The sequence below is a fragment of the Rhopalosiphum maidis genome, chromosome 2 (assembly GCF_003676215.2).
Source record: "Rhopalosiphum maidis isolate BTI-1 chromosome 2, ASM367621v3, whole genome shotgun sequence".
Lineage (NCBI taxonomy): Eukaryota > Metazoa > Arthropoda > Insecta > Hemiptera > Aphididae > Rhopalosiphum > Rhopalosiphum maidis.
The window spans coordinates 5,842,546-5,869,935 of NC_040878.1; the positions used below are offsets into that span (position 1 = coordinate 5,842,546).

Below are 27,390 nucleotides of genomic sequence, written 5' to 3' on the forward strand. Positions count from 1 at the left end.
CGTTTTTTTTTTCTATAAGGAATCGGAGAGACTAACTTATTTGAGTCAGACTGCCGGAAATCGACTCGTGACAGCTATTGCGGACATGGGAAACGTACAACAAGAACGCAATGCAATATCCAAATTTTTGGACGACTCAGATATTAAAAATTTACTTCAAGATGCTAGACAGAGCATGGAAATACTCGTACAACATGCACGCTGGTTAAACGAAGATAGATTTGTGATGTATGTTTGATTTATAACAATTATAGATAAACCTTAGGAAAATGTGCTGATAATATATGTATTATAGGTAGCTGGTATATTAATAGATATTTAGATTCCTGGGTAATTTTACTAATAACCTAACCCACTGATTCAAGCGTATGTGTTAACTTGTGTTGTATGATTATCACCCGCTGACTGCTTAAGTATATACATGTACTATACATTCGTAAATTCGTAATATTATAAATTTAACAACCATACAACACATAACATAGAAGTCAGCGCTCGAGGAGAGGGAAGTGGTAATATTATGCGGCAATTTATGATTAAGCGTAATACTGTTGTAACCATTGAAACATCTGAATTACGATGGTAAGACAAGCAAACATTTCTTGGTAATTATTAAATGTATGATTTGATTTGCAAAGTATTTTTTTACAAATCGGCGTTAGTGGTATGAAATGTAGGAGAGGAGATTGAAACTTTTGATTTTGCATCCATCATGATTCGTCTATATTCGTGTATACAATATTGTATAACCAAATTAAAAGATTATATATTGGGTGCTGTTTCCTGAATCTTTAGAATATTTGACTATATAATATACTGAACAGAACAAAATATATTTACAGTAGAATGTTCTACTTATACTAAAGTATCATTATACTATTATAGTCCTATCCAGTTTTATAATATGAAACTGATTACCTGTATCGAAATATTTTTTTTTATAACATCTGTTATCGTGATTAATATAATATCGTATAAATCAAAATTATTAATGGTTTTTTACTGAACACGTATTCAGATTTTCAATGAACTAAAAGCCAACAACTAGATATACTTGATATTATTTTATTAACATCTGGTCCCTTACACAACTACGGCATACACGTTTTTTACTTACTATATGATCGCCGTAATAAAACGTTATGATGAAAACGATAAATACGTATTATTTCGTTAAACAAAAAACGATTTATTATTATTACCTACCATTATGTTGTTATTTGATTATAAAAAATAACAATAATTATATCAGATTATAAAGTTATTATTCGAGACTGGCAGACCAATTTTTAATTCATTTTTAATGTAAGGCCACCAATTTTAATTACCGTGTCATAATGTGCCGGTTTCGCTGGATATAAAGTTGTTCTTATACGGCAGTTGATCAAATATATTATAACTTTCTATATAATATTTGTTGTGAGTGTGATTCACGAGCGATATTAAAACAAAACAAATTGTAACTATAAACGGCATAAAACCAATTTAAATAGTAAATTATATAGTGGCATAGAGTTTTCGTTTTTACTAATATTCATTATACACCATATCGAGTTCATGCATTTAAAATGTTTTTAAGAATTTTCACTTATTTTTTTTCTAATTATTAGTTAATATTTATTAATTTTTGCGTGTTTTGTATCTGGTCCATACAGGTCGAGTTTCGAGGATGTGAAGAAGTTTCACAGTGAAGTCGAGGGTGCCGCAGTCCGGTTGGAAGAATTGCTATTGCAGAAGAAAAAAAAAATAATGCAAGCAGCTAGAGTCAACGCTTTGGAGGCCGAAACTCACGAGGTGATTATAATACTGTAATGGATTTAGTATTTACGCTAAATACTATTAATGATGATATAATATATATATAAATTATCCCTTTTTAACAACAAAATGATTTCTAAATTTCCTTAATAATCTCAACTACCTATATTTACAAGAAAAATAAAATGACATTTTTAGTAATTATCTTCAAGTAAAGAAATTAATATTTTTATTGTAGTTAGGAATTTTTTATTTGAAATGGGGCTAACAATTTTGCCTGCCATAAAACTTTACCAGATTTTCATCTATGGGCACGACCGTTAATATATTCACTTTATGATGACCGTTTGATGTGTAGTTTTAACGTCCTGTACGTAATGTACATTATACTTGCTTACACAATGCCTATTGGCCAGATCGGAGAACCACGTGACTCGCCGTTGCGGCATATTATTCGTGTTTAAAAAATGGAGGTCATTTTAATATATTAAAAATGTATACACAATATATCTAACACCTGCAAAGGACTAAAAAGCAAATTAACACTCATTACTCATTAGCCAGCATATATTTACCTGTCTATAAAATATGACGTACCCTATTATAATTTCATAATAATATATACTTTCACGCCACGGTTAATTGTAGTAGTGATTTTGGCCCCCGAGATAAACGACAGCACGGGAAGAATAGAAGCGTGTAACATAATTATTTATTATACAATATGCATAATATGTACACCTATATATTATTATGTAAACAGGAAATTAGCCATTTCGGCAAATATTTTTTCTGTTTTGTTTTGTTTGTTCATCCATCATAAAATATACGTATTGTGTATCGTTATAGGTTCTCTCCTGGCTAACCAACAAAGGAGAACATGCGTTGGTTCAACATGCTGATTTGGCCAACAGTCTGCCGGCCATCCGGCAACAGGAACAAGACTTTGAAAAATTTTACTTCGTCTCCATGGTAAGCAACGGGATTGCCCAGTAGTTTTTTGTTTTATTTCCATCAGACATTCGCATGAAAGATGACGGAAAATAAAATAAAAACTAAAATAGAAAATTTGTCGGAGTTATTTCGATTGGTATTCAGTTAAAGTCTCATATATGATACTATAGTTTTTTTGTTTTTAAATTAAAATTGCCAAAAGTGCAATTTAATATTCTTTTTAAGATAGTGTCTAATTTCTCACTATATTATGAATTAGATTATGTTCATCTGAGAAATACTAACTTTCATGTTTATTTCAATAGCTTGTTGTTTTTTTTTTTATTATTGGTTTTTCATCTGTTATTTAATTTAGTATGAATGTAATTTATTTAAAAAATTTAATATCTATTTAACTAATATGTTTTACAACTTATTATTGTTAATTCCAAGATAATTATAATTTAACTAAAATCAGTTTTACTCATATTTGAAATTTAATTCAAACAAGTTATCAATCATCAATAAGTTATTTTCAAAGATATTTTATAATATTGCAATGAACCTATAAAATAACAGTATTTAAACTCAGTTATAATTTATTACTTTATTTAGAAATGATTATTTTATCATTATTAATGTTATTATTTTTATTATTATTACAATAATATTAAACTTTTTTTTGACTGATTAAGTTAATTTTATATTTATTTATTTTACCCAGTTCCTTTTTATCTAAATAATTATTTTAAATTAAATTCACTCATTAACTTGTAGCGTTTAAATTTAAAGTTAAAATATAAGATTTTTTGAATTACTTATGATATTAATAATTTTACATACAAAATAATCATCATAAAATTTAACTAGGGACTAAAGCTGATATCATTGTAAATAAACCGTACAGATTTTGTATTGGTTTTAGTAGAAGTAGTTGTATATTATACATAAGCATGTTAGAAAAAAACTAAGTAACGCATGTACTATGTAACGCTCGTCACATATAATGCTACAAAGAACTGCAACCAAATAAACACATAGTTGTTTCTAGTAGTATATACAGTAGTAAATCAAGGCGCTTATTTTTCTGTCATGGCTACAATAATAATATTTTAACATTGCATTTCAAATCTATGAAATATTAATACTACCTATTAAATATAAAACATTTCGTAAACTCATTAGCTTACTAACTATTTTAACTATTATTATATGAAAATAAATAGTGCTTATACAAATTATATTGTGATTTGAAGTTGATTGTCGATAATTTGAAAGTTTTTGAAATATTCATTTTAAGACTGATCTTAAAAACATTATTGAGATTTGGTTACCTCAAGCAGTGTCCATTATTATTATCTCAGTGGTACCCTTACAAAGACCCTTATTGTAGTTTGATATTTTTCTTTTCGTGAGAAGGCCAAAAGTTATAGATCCTTTTCATTTGGACATTGTGTACGTCTAAGGCTGATTTTTACGACTGTGTCCAAAGGTACCGATTCTCAGGATATTTACGATCGATTTTATTTATTTATTTATTTTTTTTGTTATTGTCAATTGCACCCGGGGGATGCTGAAAAAAAACCACCCCCATTACAGTGAAATTATGTGTTCACGTCTTGTGTATTATTAATAACACATACCAACGTGTATATAATATATATTCGTTCGGGCGACTCTCAACATGACGAGACTCTTTGCACCACTACCTGTGTGGCTGCACCTTATCGCGCTCGCACCCCTCCCCCTTGAGTGTATACTCTGCCTGTTTTTAACTAACCGACTGGCGCCGTCCGAAGGATGGAAACACCGGGGTGGATGGTCGTGGTGTGTGGGGTGGCTGGCATGCTTCATCTGTATACGCCGGCAGCGCAGTGGTTAGGGTCCGGGTTTCCTGTCGTGCGCGGGGTTGAATGCAGTGCGATCACGGCGTCCGATACGAACGGTACCCTCCCGATGGTGAAAATTTACCACGCTCTCGTCCAAGATTTCAGGTAAGTCCACATTTTATAGTATTCCATCCAACGACGTCCAACGATGAAATTTTACATTTCGTTCTCTAGTATTATTTGTTGTAGTCTTTTTTTTATAATATTATTATTATTATTATCATTATTTTTGTCGTTTAACCCATAAGTCATAACGCGTCGACTGTTACGAGTATATATATTATATAACTATTGCACTCCATGTTGTATGCAGAACGTCGCGCGTCAAATGTATATATTTTCTGTGTGTTACCTTATTGTAAAAGATTGTTCGATTTTCGTTCGCTGTCCTGGTTGCGCGGGTGGATCATAATAATATACTTATATAGTCACTCGATCAGCGTGAATAAAACGACTTAAATAAACACAAATATAGTCATTGTGGTCATAGCGTTTTCACCTATAAGTATAATTATATATGTGCACGTACTACGTACCTTTTATATAGTACGTCAGTGATGCGACTTATTACATTATATGTCATTATAATGTTCTTCCATGTTATACGAACGCGGTCACTCTGTGGTATAGGTACTGCGGCGGGTTTTTTGAAACAAATCACCATTTGAAGTTCTCGATTGTAACAATTTTTGTATACATACGTGTAATGTGCATATGTGATTCTGGTCGTACCAATGATTATTCCGTCGAGCAAGAATTTTCAAATTTCTTGTACATGGCATGTATATTACTATACTCGTAATACAATATCTATACATATATTATTATGCGTACAGGTATAAACGATAACCCTATAGATTCATATACTATCATAGATAATAATTTATACAATATACACGGATAGGACATCCCTACCACTTATATACACTGTATATGTGCTGTGATCGAAGAATCTACTAATTTCCATTATGGTTATATGAGGTTATAAAAAAAAAAAAACAATTTTTCAATCCGCCATCTACCAAATTTAGAATTTGATTATTTCAATATAATTATTTAAGTTTTATTTATTATCGTCATATTTTACTTCAATTTTATTATTCTACACAATTATTATAGTTAATATTTTCAGCGTTGAGAATATCATAACCTTAATAACATGTAACGTCTTTTTTTTTTAACTATTATATTTTACTCTTCGCGGATCACAATTGAATACACAATGCCTGCCCTATCCATATTTATGTGTTATTGTATTATATCATCATATCCTAGAAAAGTTTCCGACGGAACAAGAAATAAAGAAATTATGAGCGACGTGATGAGGAGCTGCTCTTCTGAGCTGAATAACTTAACAAAACCCAGAATGCAGTATTGGTGGTGGCCATATTGTCGTTTGGTTGTGGCGTAAACGAATACCGTAAAATTATAATGCATCGCACGCGCGACGACGGCGGCGGCGTGTTCGTCCGTGCAGGTGCCCCTGCGCGCAACGGATGCGACGCGGACCCTGCTGTATACACGATTATTAGGGGCGGTAGCACCGCTTACTTTGACGCAATGTTCGACGTGTTTCGCGCCGGCCGCCCGTGCCGCGTGCTGCTGCACATGTCTATGTGCGACACATGCCCCGGACAGATGTGTTTTGATGTCGACCGGCGACGGTGACACGGCCTTCGTGCCATGTGGTGTTGGTGGTGATTCGGGGACGCGCGCGATTCGTGCGCGCTCGGCGCAACCACCCGTCGATCTTAATGTATGCGTAGGTACAGCGGATGCTGTGTCGCCTCCGCTTGTGACAAATAGGTGTGGATAAGGCTAACAGGAAAAAACAAACGACTTCGGTACCGAGAGCGCGCGTGTGAAGTATATACACGTGTAGTAAAGCACAATATATTACGTATATTATTAATATATAATAATAAGTAATTACATATAAGTGACGCTAAGATATTGTATTTAACATTATATATAATATTATTTTGATAGTGTTGCCGTAACAACAGGTGAAGATCGTGTCAAATCTGTACGCCGAGTTTTCAAAAAAAAAAAAAAAATTGATGATAATAATAACCCCGAGAGGCGTGTTTTTAATATTATTTTTTTTTTTGCCCACTCGTTAAATATAAATAAATTATTCACCTAAAACACTGACTCTTTGTGTTAGGGGTCCGTATAGAAAGAACTAACGAGAATAAGTAATAATACGCTTCAAACTTTTGACAACCCATGGACGCCGAATATTATTATTCTGTGGCACATAATTGTTATTTTTCCATACGGTTATATATTGTATACAAGTAATTAAACGCGTCCCTCGCATGTATTATACATCTTAGAAACGTGTACAGTATAATTTTTACCCATTGTCGAATAAAAGGGATGTATGACATTTCGGCAGCAGCTGTGGGTGATTGATATATGGTATATATACAAACTACCTAACTAAACAAACGCGCGCATTTAATGCACATTGAAGCATGGTTTATTGTAGCTGACGTGAAGAGGTAATCTTAGGTTACTGAAACTACCCACCCACCGGATTTTTAGACATTTTTTTTTTTTTGTTTTTGGAATACAACACTCTACTATACATTTAAGATTTTATTAAAAAAAAAAAAAACTTAATTTTCAATACATAATATTACATAATATTTATCTATATATTATATGTATAAAAAAATTGTCATCAATATAATAGTTATATTTGAAAACATGCTTATCATAAATCAACAAAATAGTATTATTAATACTATTCTTAATATAGCTCATTAAATAGATGCATGTATTTTTATTAACCTATAAACCTATTAATTTGTTGACGTGGAAATGTGAAGGGACCGAATTTTTTAATATCTACTCGATAAAATAAATAAATTATAATTAAGTTTATCTAAAACAAAATCATTTTTTGTACTTACATTTACATAACACACAACTAAAGGTATATATATATATATATATAATAGTCATAACATGTTGAAATTGTTATGTTTGTCATAAGAATTTACCTATGTTTAAACAATAAGTAAAAACCGTTTATATTTACTGATGGTTTTGACTTATCAGTGCGTGTTCAGCTGCTGCCGTTTTGGTATCTACTCTTACCAATACTGTGCATCGTGTTTTATTATTATTATTATTGCTAATCCGTTTATTACGACATTGCCCGACTTTGTAAAATATGATATTAATTTCCGGGTCAACGACGAAGGTCGCGGTATATTGAACCGAAAAACTTATTGATATTGTATGTATAATGCTTATACTATTTTTTCCCTTGGTCTAAATACCAAAAGTCACCCGAAGGTAGCTATTTTAATGAAAAAAAAACAAACTGAACGTGTCGGATTGATTACCATATACAGAGTCGTAGGTACATTTTTTATCGTTATATTTATTCTTTGTCTTCTCATAGAAACCGTCAGGACCTTCATTTTGGTGTAAAAATATTGATTTATTTGTTCGAAATTTATTTATTTATTATATTAATGATCTTGTATGTAATATAATATATACTATAAATACGTTAAATATGACCTATATACCTACATTTATTATACGTTCTGGTATCGTTAGAATCTAATATGCTTATCATGTGTCATCAATGTTAGTAGCATCGAAAAAATCTTTGATTTCATTGTACCTTTCAAAAATGTACGATTTCATTTTTTATTATAAACTAAGTGTGGAATATGTGTCAACATTTTATCGGGCTCTATATTGAAAATTGATTAAAATGTATTCATCATGAAATGGGTGAAATGAAGAATACAATATGTGGGAATGTTTAAATACGATTATATTAATCATTAATATTTTTTACCTATATTGACTAAACTGTAAATAAAATTATTGTTCTTAAAATCTATTTTTCTACGCCGTTATTTACAACGTTGATTAGTACTTGGTTTCTATTTAACAACTTCTAGCTATCAATCCAAATATGGTGTTCCCTTTGTTAATTGTCATTATTGCATTTTTATTTTAACCATTTTTTGTATCTCTTAATTAAAAATTGACATTAAAATATGTTTATACTATTAGATATACCTACATTTATATTACACAGTTTCACCGACATTAAATTGTACGTTACCATAGTTAACAGCTGCATTATTGCAGAATATATGATTTGATAATACTTAAATTCAGGTTTATAATATACAAACAATTATATTAGTGCGAAAATATAAGAAAATAGAAGCACAAAATATTATGTTTACTCTATGTACGGTACATTTATAATTAAATGCAACGGATAATATTTAAATATTATATTATACTCGTAATACAAGTGCATTAAAACTCTAATTACTGTTGAATAATTCAATCAATAACTCAAACATATTTTTTAAGTTTTCATTAATTATTAACGTGTTGATAATTACTTTTATCATTAGTAGAAATATGTATGATTCAAAAAAACTACAGTACTTATTAATAAAAAGAAAAAAAATAATTTTCTGAATTTTCAGCCATCCGATAAATTGGTGTTGATATTTTAAAAGTTGTTTATATAGGCATTAACTGCATAAATAAAAGTTCAATGATTTTAAATGCATAGTGATTTAATAAAAGTATTTAATGTATATTTTAAATTTTAAATTTGGTCAATCGTTATTTTTATTTTCATTTATATCCTTGTTTATATCATACTGTAATTAAGCGAGTATGTACAGTATATAGTTTAGTATGCTGCTCAAATAATTCAATATAATTTTACGGGCAGTTCAAAAATTTAACTTTTATTATGGTTTTAAAACGGTTTCATAATTGATTACCGTAGGTTTTAGTAAACTATAACGCTTTATAGTGAAAAGGGAGGTTTTCGCACGGCAGTAATAGCTATTATAGATATACGTAACACAATATATTATACCTATAGAACTGATGTTCTTCTGCTGACATTCAACGCGGACTGCTTTAAACCCCCCTAGCTTGTATTATATTAGGTATGTTATTATGTTATAGGTATACGAATTATAGTGGTATAGAGCACGCGGGTCAGTTTGTTTACTTACAGCTATCAGCTACCACCTATATCTATATGTATAGTACAGGATGCGTCAAATCACACATGTTGTATACATTGTGCCGGTAATGTAAATTAGTGAAAGTGTTACCGGCGTTTATTATATACATATACACACGTAACTAGACAATAATAGAAGTATCTAGGCCTGTGTGCCACTATAAGTTATCCGTGTGTGCATCGGAATTCGTCCGGGTGTGACCATATATAATATTATCATTCTTATGCAACGCTTGCATCCGCGCGTCGCGTATTCGTTATTTTGTCGTACGACCGACCTGCGAAAACATATTTTCACGTGCGTGCCGAGAATTTCGGATTTCCAGGTTAGAAAGCGTTCGTTTGGTGTAGTGTATTTTTCGATGTACATTGTAATATTATTGGAACATTAGGAATGCGCGTACATAGACAGGGGCGCGGAAGTTTAAATAATAATTACGTGCAACGTCACAAAACAAAGCGCGGTGGTCACGATCGTTTATACATATGTATATACACAGTAGCTAAAATGTTCCCATTATAGTACTTATACCTATATATATATGTGTGGCAAAAGTAAACTAATATAGGTGTACATGTAGACGACAATAATACGCTCACGAACGAAACAGTTGAGATCGGTATAAGAAAGTAAATAAAGAAAATAAAACAAATCTACTGCTATAATACACATACATACTTATAAAGAGATAGTGCTATAACAACGTGTAACTGTACGACCATCGTAGTATAAAGAATACTGAACACTGCGCACATCTCTGCCAATAAATAGATAGATGACAAGGCTTGGTCGCTATTGTGGGGATGAAGATAAGACGACTGACTCAAAAATAAAATAAACTCAACATTTAAATCTTCTAGATAATGGTTGAATTTACGTATATGAAACTGTATACTCATATAAATAACTAGCGGATAGAACAGATAAATTTCGGGGTTCGATTCATGACCAATATTTTCACACTACTCTTTTTAAGCTCATACAGATTTTTGTAAACTATCTTTAAACGAGCTTCTAATTACCTCCAGACTCCGAAACAACGAGATTCATCATAATTGTATTAAGAATTTCGGATTAGGCAGCCCGGAAATGCAAGATATACATCAGCCAATCTATATATTATTATTTACAAGTTACATGTATGTATGGTAGCAACGTCGTACGTCTCTGGACAGTTACTAACAATTTCGTTTTTACAGACATAACATACTATATACACATAGGAGTATAGGACAGATGTAAATACGTGTATACCATTGAATAGTCGCGTGACTATATTATGTATTGTACATTATCACCACGTCATAAATACATATTTATATTAACTTATACTAATATATTATAATAACAATATAAAAGTACTAGATCCGTACTTTGCAGCGTTATTAACTGTCGATTAGAGAAAAATGTGAGTTAAGCTGGGTGAAATACACAAGTAACCAAATGTAAAATGTCTTAGACATATACCATAACGAAGCATAAAGCATAATACATCATCTATAGAGTATCTAATATATACATACAAAGATAAATATTATAATTATACTAAAAATTATTAATATACTTTGAAAGGGTAAGAGCACCTATCAAGCTATGCACATGGCCAGTGACTCTGCGTTTATATTTTATTAAATTAGTAACATTGCAGTGTAACAATAATATTTATAAAATATCAGTAATGAGTGACTTATTTCAGAAGACTATACGTCTATACGTGTCAAAATTAACAATAACCAAAAAGTATATTTATTAGATATACAAAAAAAAAATGTATTTATCATATAAATCAATTAATAATGATAATAATAATAATAATAATAATAATTTATTGATAACTAGGACACGAGGATTTCTCATTACAAAAATACTTAATTAACTAATAATTAAACATTTTAAAATTATATATTTTTTTAAACTGTACTGGTTGAAACAGTTCATTATGATTAAATTTAACAGGCCCAAACGTGTTTGACCCTAAAACGATAGCTGATGGTGAATAACTTACACATTGACCTATTTAGACTTAATAACTTTTGATAGCCTAAAACAGGTAAACTTCATAAATAGGAATGACGAAGTAGTTTTTTAAAAAATATTTCTACATTCTGATACACTGCTGTGCGTGGGCCACCTGTGAACAGCTGTAGTATGTATCTAATTAGCCGGTCTTCCAGAAAGTTAATACTCGTTAGCGTTTAATACACTTTTGAGTCCACTTTGCCACCATTTTTTGTTTCTTTTAAAACCCGAGCACTGTATATCGCCGTAGCAGGTGATTTTCCGACAAAAATAAGTGCAATATTATTGTTTACGTTTATCGGACTGCAAAACAATTCTTCAGCTATGCGCCTGGCACACGACGTCTTGATATATACGAACGCAACGATAACAATAACATTATTACACGAGTACATCGATGTGAGTAAGTACTTAAGTCGAAACGATATGGCAACACATCGATGCTGCATGCATGCGCCGTACGATAACATAATATATATTATACACGTATAGTATCATGTAATATATTTTATTATATTGTTATGATATCATAATGTGTTATTATAACACGGTCCACCGATCCGCGAGTCGCGAGCCCGTGGCGACTGGTTTAATTGTTTTTCTGTTGTATTATTTTACGCGCGCGCGTTCGCTCGTCAATTCATCGTTTATAATATTGTAATAATAATATGTTATTATGAAATAATAAGACGTCTGTCACCGCGGCGTGCGGATGAAAATCTCCGGCCTCGTGTGTGTACCTTATTCTGTTGTTTTAGTGTTCACATATTATAATATTATTATAGGTACGCGTTTATCGCGCAGTTATCAAAACATAAAAGCTCGTTGCGTGCCGTGCAGCATGTATACATAATTATTGTAATACATATCTGTACGATATTATTGCGTATATTTTATTATTATACACATGATGCGATTGTGACATTCCGCGCGCTTGAGCGTCTCGTTTTGTGTTTCGCTCGAGACCGCCAAATCCGTTGTACAATTAGATATTTTTATTATTACTTATCATATACGTACCTATATGATTGGCTAAGCCGATTTAATAATGTATCATCTGCAGAGTACGCTCAAAACGTCACGTACTTTCTATCGTTAGCATACTATGTACCTATATAATTATTGCGGTGCGACTGGTCGAAAGCGAAAAGCCCATAGAGAGCATTTATCAAAAATTCCCTCTTAATAGACGTGTTGTATATTATTAATACCTAATGTTTAAATGATACATACAAATATTTTGGCTTTATAATTTTGTTATTTTAAAATTAAATTTATATATAAATATAAATTGGCTATAATTTTGTTTTTTTTTTTTTTTTTACATTAAGTAGTTACATTACATATTTGTCAGTCATCACTATTGTATCACTTGATGTCGTTTCGTCCGCGACTATTTTTTTCATATATCTTCAAATTCGCATATTATATTGACACGTGTTTAAATAATTCGTACATATATAATATACCTAAGATGCTAATATTCGATATGAGATTTTCCGCTACTTGGAACGCGATGTTCTTTTGTGTAGTGCGTAAAAAGTTCATCGTTGTTCACACAACAATATAATATAAGTATACATATTTTTACTATTATTTATATTATATTTAAACACTTCCTACATGCGTTACGAATCTGTATAGAGTTTGGTATGTATTATGCGATCTATGCAAACCGACAAATAAATTCAACTATTTAGCTATAAATTACTACCATTTACGTACCTATCTATATAACATAATAATTATTAATTATATGATGTTTAACCGGCACCAGCTATTATGTGTTTTGCCCGATTTTCCTGTTTCGCGTTGTATATAAGTAAAACACTGTTTAATACAACATACTGTACACGAAAAGTTTATAATGTCGATTAGGTAAATAAAAAATAGATCATACTATATATTATTACGTTTTAAATTGCATTGTCTTGATGGGTTCGTGCCAGGAACCCATTATTATTTTAAATCGCGAATAAAGTTAGTTGCTTTTTTTACATAGGTACACCTATACGGCATATCTACATAAATATTTAATATCGCATATATTAATGATTTGTTAGAACAATACAGCCAACGCATTTTTCCGTTACGAGGAAAGGCCGCACGAGCCCGCAGGGCCTTTGTTTTTTATAAAGAAGTCTATAGAATATTGTTATTGCGCCAATCAAGTAAAATAGTTGCGCCGAGATTGTATATTAATTATTTTAATTTATTGCACTTTAAAGTAGTATCTTCTTGGCTTAACGATAAATAATCAAATCTCAGAGATAATATACTTTTTATTCTATTTGGTTTAAAGTGTAATATTATTACAAATACAACCTTTATATTATTATTTTAGTTAGGTATCTTTATGTTTGTTTTTATATTTGTTTATCAAAGAATAGCATACTGCAGTATTATTAATATGACCTTCCTAAGTATAAAATTGTTTCAAAAACATCTATCGTTAAAAATAGTAAATTTTGTTTGAATTTACTTCAAAACGAGGATATTTTAATTTTCTTTTATTACTAACTTAGCCACATACAACTATGTGAAACGTATTCTACATATTACAAATAATATATATATACGATGTGTATGTTTTGTCCGTTTAAACAATAGTATAGTAGTTCTATTGATTGTTTGGTAAAATGGAATTTTCAAAAAAATGTTATGCATTATATTATTTATTTGTTGTCACAAATCCACATATTCATTCATCCGTATCTTTTCAAACATTGTTATTTCTAATTTATAGAAACGCTAAATTATTGTAACAATCTATTATACGCATTACGTACAGTCGAGGAATCGAGAAAATTGTCTTAGTCAGTATTTTACTGGTTATCTGTATAATTTAATAATTGTGGCCATAAAATATTTTAACAGTATTTATAATATTATATCATATGGCAATAATTGTGCATTGGATGACAATAAAAAAAAATGATTTTTAATCAGTTGATTCGTGTATGTAAAATCCAATTTTAAAACATCTTGAATAATAATCGTATAATTATTATAATTTACAAACCGTATCAGCTATATAATAATAAATTGTATAATTAATAAGTATTAAGCAACTAGACAAATAACATATTATTACTGTTAGCCGCCTTCTCTCCAATAAAATACATATTTTGAAGTATATTAAAGCTAATATTTTTTTTTTCAAATACGTCTACTCCCATAAATACTAGTAGGATGTAGAACAAATCGTGGTGTAGTCATGCTGAATTTTTTAATTTGTCCATATATTCTGTTTATTTGTAATGCCACGAATATAATTTTGAGGTTACATTATTGTGTCCAGTTATTTGTATATTAAATTATGCGTACAGTTGAAATTATGTGTTAGTTTAAATAATTTATTATTTTTTGCCGTCAGTTATGTTTACTGAGAGTGGAACACTCAAACGTATTATTACTTAATTCGATATTTGATAATAATTATTTATTATAGCGAGTTTAAAAAACTAGTTGGTACAGAGATTTAATGTATTTAAATCCTGAAACATGATCTACTAACTTTTTTTTAATTTAAAATAAAAATTAATTTATTGATAAATTGATCGATGTTTACACTGTACGAATTAAATGTATTCCAGATTTCTAATAAATAATTCAATATTTGGTATACATTTAAAATATACAAGAACCTGAAATTAATGTGTTTTGCCGTTGCATACGTCCTATGCACATATACATATATATACAGCTCAAAAAACCCTGCGAAACGAATCGTCAAGTCATCGTGTGTTCGATGTAGGTGACTATAGTACTGTACTACAACAACTATGGTTTTCAACCGAGTGTTCTGCCGGTGTCCCGATTCATCTCGATGTTATTTTTTGCGGTCGTACATATATTATTATTACAACATGATATGGCATATTATGCATTTATATTGTATACACATAGTGGATGACTATCGTTATACATCTGTCAAACAGAACATTTTGACTTTTCGGAGCGAATAATGGTACAATAATATTCTTTGGTCCGTCGCGAAATCGTCGCGGAAACAACAGTAGGTAACCGTCGCCCGCGGGAGAGCATCAAATTCGATGGTACTTAATTATTTGACGGCCGCCGTCGCGATAACGACGCGTACCGACGGACGACCCGATGTCAGAGCTTTGCGGGCGCGCGCGCCGATATAATATTGTAATATTGTAATAATCGATCGTCGAGAACGATGATTCTGTCGCTTTTCAGCCCAACGGAGACGCGCGTAACCCCTCCCCGAAAACGGTCGGATCAACGACTGAATCGACGATCGGTAAACCGTTGTACTGATGTTTCGCGGGCATGTATATAATACGCCTTAATATATACCGCGAGTACCGCATCGCGTCGTCTTCAGAAGACTTCCAACGTTCGCATTGTTCGCGGGTTTTTTGACCTCGCGCCTCGATTCCATCGTGCGCGCGTAAGCCGCGTTGAAACGCGCGCCGTCTTCGCGGCAATCGTTTTTCACTCGAAAATCGATCGCCGAGGAAACTATCTCGTCCGCGCCGCCGCCGTCGGTGACGGTGTCGTGCACGACATCGCGTCATCATCGTTGTCATTATTGTATACACGTAGCGTGTTCTACCGAGAGCGATAACAGCGGCCGATAAACGGTTCCGCGGAGTTACACTGTATACGATCGACTGCACCGGTGGAGTGTCTCGCCGCACCGGTGGCGGAATAGAACGAGATGGAAACAATAATAATAATAAACCCGGGCACGACCTTGCTCCGCGCGCGCGCGTTCCAAGTAGGAATGTTGCGTTGTCGTCGCCGTCGCCGTCGTCGTCTTCGCGCCGCGCGGAGGAGGTGGGGCGACGGACCGCGTTCGCGGGACGTGTAGTTGCGGCGGCCGCGATCGCCGATCACCGATCAGTCCGGTTACCGCGCGGCGTCCGTCACCGTCGTTTGTTCGTTACCTCAGTCGTTACTATTATTCATAAATATCATTGTACAGCCGCCGCCGCCGCCGTCGTTCGTCACCGTCGTCTCTGTGTCGCTATGCCGCCGCCGTCGTTTCCGTGCGTCTCCGAGACAAATATTTGTCCGTCTTCGTAGTAATAGATTATCGTTGTCGGACATATAGCGCGATGTTGTCGCGCGACTCGTTTCGCGTGGACCGCAACCGGCGCGACGGCCCGTCGGCCGCCGAACGCGCGGTGGCCCTTCTGTCGGTGCGCGTGTACGACAGGCCCGACATGGACGTGCCCAACTATTACCCGGGCAGGCCGTCGTCGTCGGCCGGCCGTTTGGCCGCGTCTTGTTCGTCCGCGTCCGCCTCGTCGGTCACGGGGCCCAGGCGAAACGCGGCCCACGTGCACAGGAGGGCGTGCGCCCGGCGGGGTGCCATGCGCAGGGCGTATTCCACGCCACCGTCCAAAGTACGTAGTGAACAACCGCATGATATTTTATTATTTTGTAGCTATTCGGGAATACGATGTCTATCGCGCAGTTTACTGTACGAGCATCGTCACCGTCGTCGTCTCGTATTTGTATCAGAAGTGTATATTATTATGTAATATTATGACGTGTGCGATGACCGTCGTCGAAAAAATGTAAACGAGTGACACTCGGGTCGCATTCAACTCTATTTTTACATTTTATGCAAATATGTGGAGCCATAAATGAGTTTCAAGTACTCGAAAATCATCACTACCCCTCTCCCCTTTCCAACAAACCCAAACAAGTTTGACTGATGTACAGAAAAAAAAATACAAACGAGTTATATATTGTGGTCGCGCTTAGATCTATATTCTTGTGTTCATAATTACGAAACGCAAACGCGAGTGTAGCCATGAATCAGTTCAAAGCTCTCAAAAATAATCACTTCCCTCTTCCCCCCATTTACACACGCGCACAAGTTTGACTTGTGTACAGCAAGAGTATTCGCCGCGAATTTAGATTGAATATTAAATCAAGGATTGTCTCGTCCAACAGGTTATTTCACATACGTCAAAGATGAGATGACGATATATAGTTGAATCGTTAACACGTTTTTCTTCACGAGGAAAATAAATTCGCTCAATGCGATTTTTACACCCGGTAGTACACTTGATTTTAATGCGTGGTATGGTCGTGGTATATAAAGTTAATTATTAGTCGATTGGTCATCGCCTGCAACGATTAATTTTCAATAGGATTTTGTTGTTAGGTCAGGTTCTCCATCAGTGTCCAACAAGTGTTCGGTCTGTCACTCGTCACTTTGGCGAATATCGACGCAATGCGTATCTACGAGTACCCACGTATAATGGCGTCGATTAGGGTAGATTATGCTGGCAACCGCTGCAGTGACCTCGTTTAAAGGGATTACCTCCATCAGTGAATCGCGAGTCGTTATACGCGAACCGCAACGGTCGTGATTCGACATCGCGAAAGTTGATTATTATCGCTTATTCATTCGGCGGCTCGCTGCATGTGGCTATATCCGCGTGTGTGGGAGTACTTTGGGCGGATATCTGTTTTGCACACGTTATACAGCGGCGTACCTACGTGCAAATTAATAATTATTTGAATGTGATACTTGATTTTTCTTTTGTGCGCGTACCTGCGAGCTAGCTTATACACGTCATCCCTTCCTACGCTGACATTCCTTAGCCCCAGGATTGGTTTTTGTTCGATTTGCATAATATATGTACGAAAACCCGTGCGGATAACGATTATCGAGCAACTACGATACCGTGGTATTGCAGAAAATCCACAGGATCAATAATACAGAATTATAGTTAATAATAATATTATATAGTCGCCGCCGTTAGCTCGCCGCGTTTTCTACGTATTATACAGTCGTACTATAAAAAGTGCAATATAAAATAGACGCGCTATGTACCACAAATAATAATATCGTCATCATCGTCTTCATCATCAACTCGTATAGGTATTATAAAATATAATATGTTTTTATTCGGTGTTGACAAAAGTAAACAAGCGATATTTTGTTTTGCGGACCGCACAGTATATCACGGTGCGGCGTGTAGTTTCTATTTTTCGCGTTTATTGTCTAAAATATAAAATAAATAATAATTTCACCGGCCTTACAATAATAACCATACACTGGGCGTATTACCGTGTATATTATGTATCATATTATTATTGTTACCATCGTATACGTACAGCGGGATACACGTGTAACGACATCGGAAACGTGAAATTATTTTTGTCAAAGCCTTAATACAAAAACGAACACAATATATTTTTATATAATAAATATAATCCGTCATCCGATTAAAACGTAATTAACGACCAGCGGCAGCCTAGTTCTACTTAAAACGTTTATTATTATTATTATTATTCCATCCGAAAAGGGAAACTTATTTGAAACGATTTCGGATTGCGTATAATATATATTGCAGCAGCTGGTACCCTTGGATGTGTACCGTACTGTTTATGGGTACTGCTCCTTTTATTCGGTACGTATATATGTTATATAGCCATGTAGGTTTATGTGTTTGTGTGTAATAATAATTAATAGTACTTACCCGTTGACCCTATAACGGTCCAATTCTTCCATATCGGAAAACCGCGTGTCAGCGACGATGACGATGACGTCGGCCTTCGCGTCCGAATGAGCCGTCGACTGATGGTCGATTTTTTCGATTTTTCGACTCCAATAAATCGACTGAATATGACATAATATTATTCTTTTTGATCCGTGTAATGACCGAAAAGGGTGGGGAAGGTATGGGGGTCTTTCTCCTCCATAACTAAACGCGCGTGTTGCAAATACCGGCCGTTTGTACATATTATATACACTATACAGTATACACACATATATGTATACTTATATTATGTAACGATGTGAAAAATTTGAACATTTTGTAAAATTCCCAACATTTTAGGGCAATGTGAAAAATAATTTAAACATTTTCTTTATTGCTTGGCTATTTATAAAATGACAATTTATCGTGGGCAATATGAACTTTCAAAAATACTCTTATTATAATATACTTACCTATTTGTACAACTAAATTATACTGTTGAGTCGCGTAAAAATATTAAAGCTGTCAAAACAACCATATTCGTGTTTGATTTTCTATTTTAGGTAATACATAAGAATAGGCAATAGCGGTAGTGGTCACCTGTTTTTGATTGACCATCAACTATCAAGGTAATATATAGATCTATTTTTATGATCTTGACATTTCCTAATTTCCAAATATGAATTATTAGTCTGTTATTACTGTCATTCTGGTTACCTACCAACTTAGATAAATCAAATACTACACAAATGTTTGGGTACAACTTCAAAAAAAGGGCACACAGTATTCAATAGTCTGATATTCTCTTTCTGATTCCTCACTGTCGCGTATACGTATATTTGTGTCTATTACTAAAATTAACCAACTACAATTAATTATGTGCATAACGAATAGAATATTTTTTAATATTATAAACAAAGAACAAATTGAAAAGCATCAAAGCTGCAGCTGGACAACTTTTTATATCGAAATGCCATGGCATTTTCTTACATTTTCATGCATGAAAATAATCCACATTTCAATAAGTAATAACAAAATATAAACCATTCTATTTAAATATGTACATTCAAATCCACTAATATAAAACCATTAAAAACTCAAAATATAATTTGATAATATTTTATATTTCACATGCCGAACATGCTATTTTGGGCGTTCTATACGTTTTTCTGGGCATTTTATAAACTTAACCGTTATCTTTTGAGAAATAAGTCTTAGTATGTTTTTACATGTATAATATTATAGTAGTGCCGCGACATAGAAATGAAAATCGATTGCGGTCGCACATCAGCCTTCGCCATTCGAAAAAATAAAAACAAATCGTTTCACAAACACTTGAATATTCCGTATACGGCGAATATGAGCGGGCGTTCGTTTACGCCCTTTTGGGTTACCAAACGTCCTTGTCCCGACCTGTAGTAGCGGCGGCGGCGCTCCGAGGTGTCACGAACCCGTCGCCGCGACCGTTCGACCAGGCTCGCGATGCCTATATCCTCCGCACACTGGCAACGCGTAGCAATTTATAATATTGGTATATCTATCAGAGTTGTTTGGAAAAAAAATGCGATAATATTATAATTTATACAATATATAGGCATATATGTTTGCGCGCATATTATAATAATATATTACAGCAAAACGATATTACGGCGGGAACGACGGCGGCTATCTGTCGACACGTTTATATAAAATCGCACGACCTGTTTTAATTTAGACCAGCGGTTCTCAACTTTTTTGTTTACGGAGTCTTTAAGTTGCTAAAATATAAGTCAGTGGAGCTCAAAAAGCCAGAAACGTCAAACTTAAAACGAATAAAAACTATAAATCACGATGACCATTAGTCATTGCTTATTAAGACACATTAGTTATGTGACATAACTAATGATATTTAATTCGATTCAATTTAAATGTGTCTTCGCGGAGTCCCTTATTGAGTTTATACAACACGCAAACAGTTTTATATAGAGCTCTTCGAAATATAGTTTAAAATCACTGACAGTATGTGCATAATTTATAGGCATATTTATTTATGACACTATGCGTAATAGCGTATTATTATTTAGTGTTTTTTTTCTTTGTAAAATTCGATCACAATATTAAAAATTTGTCTGTGTTCGCTAATTTAGAAATATCTATACATACATAGAATGTATGGCTATGTATACTATAATGAAGCTGATTTTTTTTTTTTTTGTCTACGCCGCTCTCGATTATATTGTATTGTCATTATTAATTAAGCCGATAATAATATTAAAAAAAAAACCTAATATTTGCCCATTCTCCGATCTCTATCAAATCGCATAATCCTATGATGTCGCACGCCCCACCTTTTTTGGTCGTTTCACGAAGCAACAAAATAATATAACGTTCTTATTACCCATTATTTCTTTTTCCTCGGTGTCATGGTTTGAAATCATAATAATAGCCTCCCTACTTGTGTATATTATACACACACACACAAACACATATTTACTTGATTATATATATATATATGTATATATAATAGTCAGCTGTCCACCACCGTCCCGTCGTTGTCGTCATCTGTTGTCAGACTTCTACTAATATAATATATATATACGTATACAGCGGTACTGTATACGATATCATGCTCCGATAAAAATACAATATTATTATATTTCGTTAGAAAACGACGTTGGCTTTTTAAAAAATGTATTGTGTTCGTAACGTTCAATGCCGGGACGTGCATTGCGAATTTGTGTGTCTAAATGTATGAGAGACGTACGTATTATATACATACACATTATAATACCTGTAAGTACGTTTATTATGCGACACGACATTTAAAATTATTTCAGTTGTTAGACGTATAAATATTGAGCGAAAAAAAAATTATACAGTTTGGGTGTACACATTTTTCGCTAGACCCGCCTAGTCGAAACCATTCGGATTAAAATGTTAAGATTAATTATTTTGTACAATACATACATGCGCGATATGAAAATTAAATGTTTTTAAATTTAAGAATATTAGTGTATGTGAAAACTTTAGCTGCAAGTTTCGTTAAAACTTTAAAGTATAAATAACCGTGATAAATAAGTACTAATAGTAAATTCGATTAATAAATACCAATCAAATTATCGTATTCTAATGTAAATGTAATTGCAGATACCACGTCTAAATTTTTTAAAGTTTACTCCTATTCTCGGTATTAAATAAATTCCGTACCTGGTGGCTTTTACTACCTATTGAACGGAATCGATTAACTTCTCGTCGATCGACTATTATAAATAGCTAGGTATATCGATTAATCTGTATTAATATTATTGTATTATACCTTTGCAGAAGAACTGTAATTCATCGGCTGCCGGGCGTTGAACGCAATGTTATTTTATGTTCGGTTCGACGGTATAATAATTATATATTACACGAACCCAAGTCAGATGCGTGTACATATTATTAGATTCACTTAACTATTGCGCGATATTCTCTCGCGGTCAATCCGACATCTTTATTTAGTGCTAAACCCGTATATCTATATTGATCTACGATGACGACATATTTAATAAACCGAAACCAATCAAAACTTATTACTTGTAGGTGAGATGCAGTTTACCATTCGTCGGCGCGTCATTCGTTATCTGCGCGTATACAACTTTTACCGTCGATAGTAATGTAGTATCTCGTCTGGAGGTTAGGTTGGATAAAAAAAAATGTATCTTTAATTTATTTTTTATTTGTATACAGATAAGATACGGTAATAACGCGAAACCTTGAAAAAAATTCTTTACCTACACAAAACATTACCTGTAAGCAGGTAGTATAGTATAAACTCGTGCAAACTTTGTGTACACCACGCTATCGCAAGCCACATATCATGAAGTAAATAAAATAACATTATTGTTTGTTTAATAAACAACAAAAATCCTGCATGTATTTTGAATTCTCTGGTTTTCCTATATTGAGCATAATATATACAATAGAGCGCTGCGGTTAACCGATTAGTGGTTTTTAGTTTTTCTAGCGACTTTGCTTGCAGTCTTCAACCCGCGGCCAGTCGCAGTACAACCGTACGATTCCATTCGATCGAAATCGCATAATTTATTATATTTAATTATAATAACGTTTACATATTATAGTTTATTGTGTACGATTTATGCGTGTGAATGTGTATAGTACATATAACATTAGGCGTGTACTTTATCTGTTCACGGAGGAGTGATTTAGAAAGGATCCCACATTATATTATTATTATTATACACCGTCTTTCTGCAACACTCATTATCAAAATGGTTCTACATACTATGTGTACTTTGCATACCGCAGGTCGCATAGAATCGTTTCATTTGGTTTTCGGAAACACGAGATACACGTCCACTTATCTACGGTTTTGCGTGTGTGTGTGAAGAAGACCCGTGTTTTACTGCAGTTTGGCATCTCCGCGGTTCCGTTTGTATTTAAGGCGCGGGACGCTCGTTATTTGTCTGCTGCTGGTATATATGTATCATATAATTATACATATATATTTATGTATAAATAATTTATAATAATGATATTATAATTTATAATACACATAGAAAAAAAAGACAAGAGTGGTATTAATATATTTATTTATACCTACGCGTATTTGAGGCAATAATAATATATACTCCAGGTACAACGACGCTCAGCATCGGTGGTCCACGCACGCCTACGGTCCGCGCGCATATACATTCTGAACACCACGATGTCAGTGACCCTTCCGCGACCGTAGCTCGGATCTATAAACTCCTCGCATAATGCGATCGCTATACACCGAATGGTAATATATGTTACCGTCAATGTCATAAATTCAGACTTTATCGAAAATTGCTAATTAAATAATGTAATGCCTGGAAGGTACGTTAGTCATTATATAGGTACTTGTAGAGAACATATTGTATTTATGGCTCTGACTCGATAAATCAAACAATGTTGTACTTTGATACATTGGCTAGTCGTTTTAACATTTCCGATTGTCGTGCAGACAATGTTATCTGTATTATTGAGTATCGAGTTTAGATTATTAGATTTTAGAAAGACGACGAGTGTCCAAATACACTGCTGCAGAGGATCCCAGGTGTCGTGGGATCTCAAGGACTCCAAATAAAATATATAATGTAATAATAATGATAATTATTATCATAGAAATTCTTCTGTAATTACAGTAATACGTCTGCAGGGCACACTATATAAAATATTATTATATAGAAATCATATTATTTTCGATTGTTCCAACACAGTAGTCCGCAAGTGCGACAGTAATGCAGCAACTTGATGTCCACCCGATTGATGCAAGTGAGCGCGATGCAAATTCAGTAATAACCGACGCTTTTTCGGTCTGACGCATTACACGCTTTTATAACGTACCTATAATTGTTCGCGGACACGGATGCGTTAGGCATCGGTTTCATCCGCTACAGTGAATCAAAACACGGCATGGCCGAAATGCGATCTCGAACACAGTAACACAGTAGCCCAACCGAGAATGAGCTGTGTCCGCGACATCGTTCACCTATATAATACCATTTTGTGTTGTTATATATGCGGTACCCGCGGTGGACGATTATCGCGACATAGGTACGTGTCCGAAAATTCGGCCTCGATTTTTGACGACCGCGATCGCGTCCCGCGGCGGTGGCTCACACACATATATACATACAGTGCACGCGAGTGTAACGGTCCTTATATGGAGAGCAAAACAAACGACGACGGCGGAGTCGACGACACACGCCGTACCTATATAATATATTATACGTATACACGCTCAGTGGGACGACGATGATAACGACGCGACAACAATGGCACGGATACGACGACGACGAAGTGGTCTGAAGACGAACAGCGGCGAAATAATAATAATATTATATATTTATATATATTATACCAGCGATAATAATGGCACATTTGGGACACACCTAAAAGATGTGCCTATATACTATATACATGTAATGTAATGTAAACGGTTTTTTAGTATTCCGAGCGCAGCAGTAGGTTATGATATTACAATGTCCTATCTGCCCGTACGGAAAATTATAAATCGCGTCGCGGCCAGAACATAATATATAATAATATACGCTCGTGTTCCCGTTACGGGCGGCAGAATAGAGCCTATAACACGCCGTGTGCAGGTATTAACAATAATGATAATAATTTAAAAGAGGAGGAGGGCGCTTACGATTTACACGGCGTGCGCGTTGGTACCCATCATATGACGTTCTCATCGTCAGTCCACACTATACTTGGGATATTTCTAGTCCGGAGGTTTTCGGATTTTGGACACGTTTTTTCTCGTTCTCGGCACATATAATAGGCACACAACCTACCGCCGGTGTATAACATTATGCACGAGGAGTGTTCGTAAAACACGTATATAATAGGTATACCTGCACACATCTATAATAATAATATACGAGTACGATTTCATTTTTTTCCACTGCATATATGATATATATATATATAATAGTGGCGCGGTGGTCGTCGTATGCCAAAAGCCTTAAGAGCTCCGCAGAAGTACATAATATTGTTATTGTGCAACAATTGTATCGATTATACGCACGACTGTCATTATATTATTTAATGAATTACATATTAAACGGATATCGCGTTTCACATTCCGCACTAGAAAAATAGGAAACGCGCTTTCGGTTACAGTCGTCCGACTCGTCCGCTATGTCGATCGTAATTAATATCAATCGTTACGTCGAGCGTTAAATCCGGACTAATGCACGAACACTGAGTTCTCTCCGGTGTACTGTTTTATATACGTATATATACAATATATACATGTAACCATATAGGTATTACCGTAAATATATATATTGTTGACTGTAGGCATGGTGATAAGTGGTCCTTCTCATAGTTCTTTCAAAGACGTTGATGATGTACATAATATATTATATAATAGTGTATTAATACGTGTGCATACTGCTGCAGTCTCGTGGTCGCAAATCGCTGACATTGCGTAGATCCCGGTTGTTTCCTTTTATTTTTACTCAAGTAGTTCACACGGCTACAAAAAACACGGTCGTTGCAAATCATCTGTCAACGGAGATACGCGACAATGGTGAATGCGAGACAAAACGAACAACAAAAAAATTAAGATTCTTTCCGCCGAAACCATCGCGTAAACAAGACGGATAGCAACGGTCCGTGGCGATTCGTCAAACCCGACACCGCACTGGAGTGTGTGTGTATGTGTTTTTTTTATTATTATCATTATAACATTATACGAAGATTGTATAGGCATGATAGTATAAAACACTTCGTATATATAATATTATGACTATGCGGTGTACCGGTCGACAAACCCATTCGGAATCATTTATTATTTTAAGATCATAAAACTCTATAATAATTTAATATACTTGTTCTATCTATAGACCACGATGATGTATTGTAGGTACACGCACGACGGCCATCGACACGTCTTCATAAAATGTATACAGGTACATAAACAGTTGATATTAGTGTGCTGTGGCTGTGGCCTGCGAGTAAAGCGCACAGTGTTTTTCGAACGAGTCGAGTCGCGTGGTATTTTAATTAGTATTTGACCCTTATCCCTGAGGAATCATCGTTGACCCAATTGAGTTCTAATTCGAGTCGAGTTATCTAACGAGAGCACATAGCTATGGTCACTTGTATTTTATAATGCGGATAGGTAGGTAGCATGTATTTAAATTCCAATCGATCATTCTGGTAGTCCGGTTTTTTGGCATTAGATCAACAAGGTAATCCGATTCAAAAGGACTGATTAACGGTTTAAATATAAAATAGTCACCATTCACCGATTGGATACTGCGGTCAATTTAAAAATTGACACTTTTTTCTGTGTAATAATAATTAATATGTCCACATTAAAATAAAATGCAGTTCTCCGCGTTCACCAGATCCAATACAACGGTATAAGCAGCGATCAAAAATTTTCTACTTAATTTTATTTACAAATCAAATATACTTGTACATTTAAAATCCATCGTATTTTATAGGTATAGAATATAGATACATAATATAAAAAAAAAAATGTCGTTGAAATGATGTTGGTATCGTATAATATAACCATCGATTACTTAAAAAAGCTTTGATCTTTTTACGAGTCCAATGCACAGTATCGGTTATTCTAAGCCGCGCACGTGCAAAATAAAATCCATCGTGCTCGATAATGATAATGGAATTCTTATCGGTCAGTAAACAAATAGTACACCATGACGTTTCGACGAAAAGACCAAACGCGTACACAGCGGTTCGCCACAACACGTCATGATGCATTTACGAACGCTTAAACATTTATATAATTAAATACTA

The 27,390-nt window shown here is 34.0% G+C and overlaps 1 protein-coding gene across 1 annotated transcript in view; it reads left to right on the forward strand.

Moving 5' to 3' along the window:
- LOC113552374 (puratrophin-1-like) overlaps positions 1 to 27,390 on the forward strand; it is a 159,294-nt gene that overhangs the window by 120,940 nt on the left and 10,964 nt on the right. The window contains 3 exon segments of the mRNA XM_026955246.1: positions 20 to 228; positions 1,656 to 1,794; positions 2,608 to 2,730. Coding sequence (XP_026811047.1) covers positions 20 to 228; positions 1,656 to 1,794; positions 2,608 to 2,730 — 471 coding nt within the window.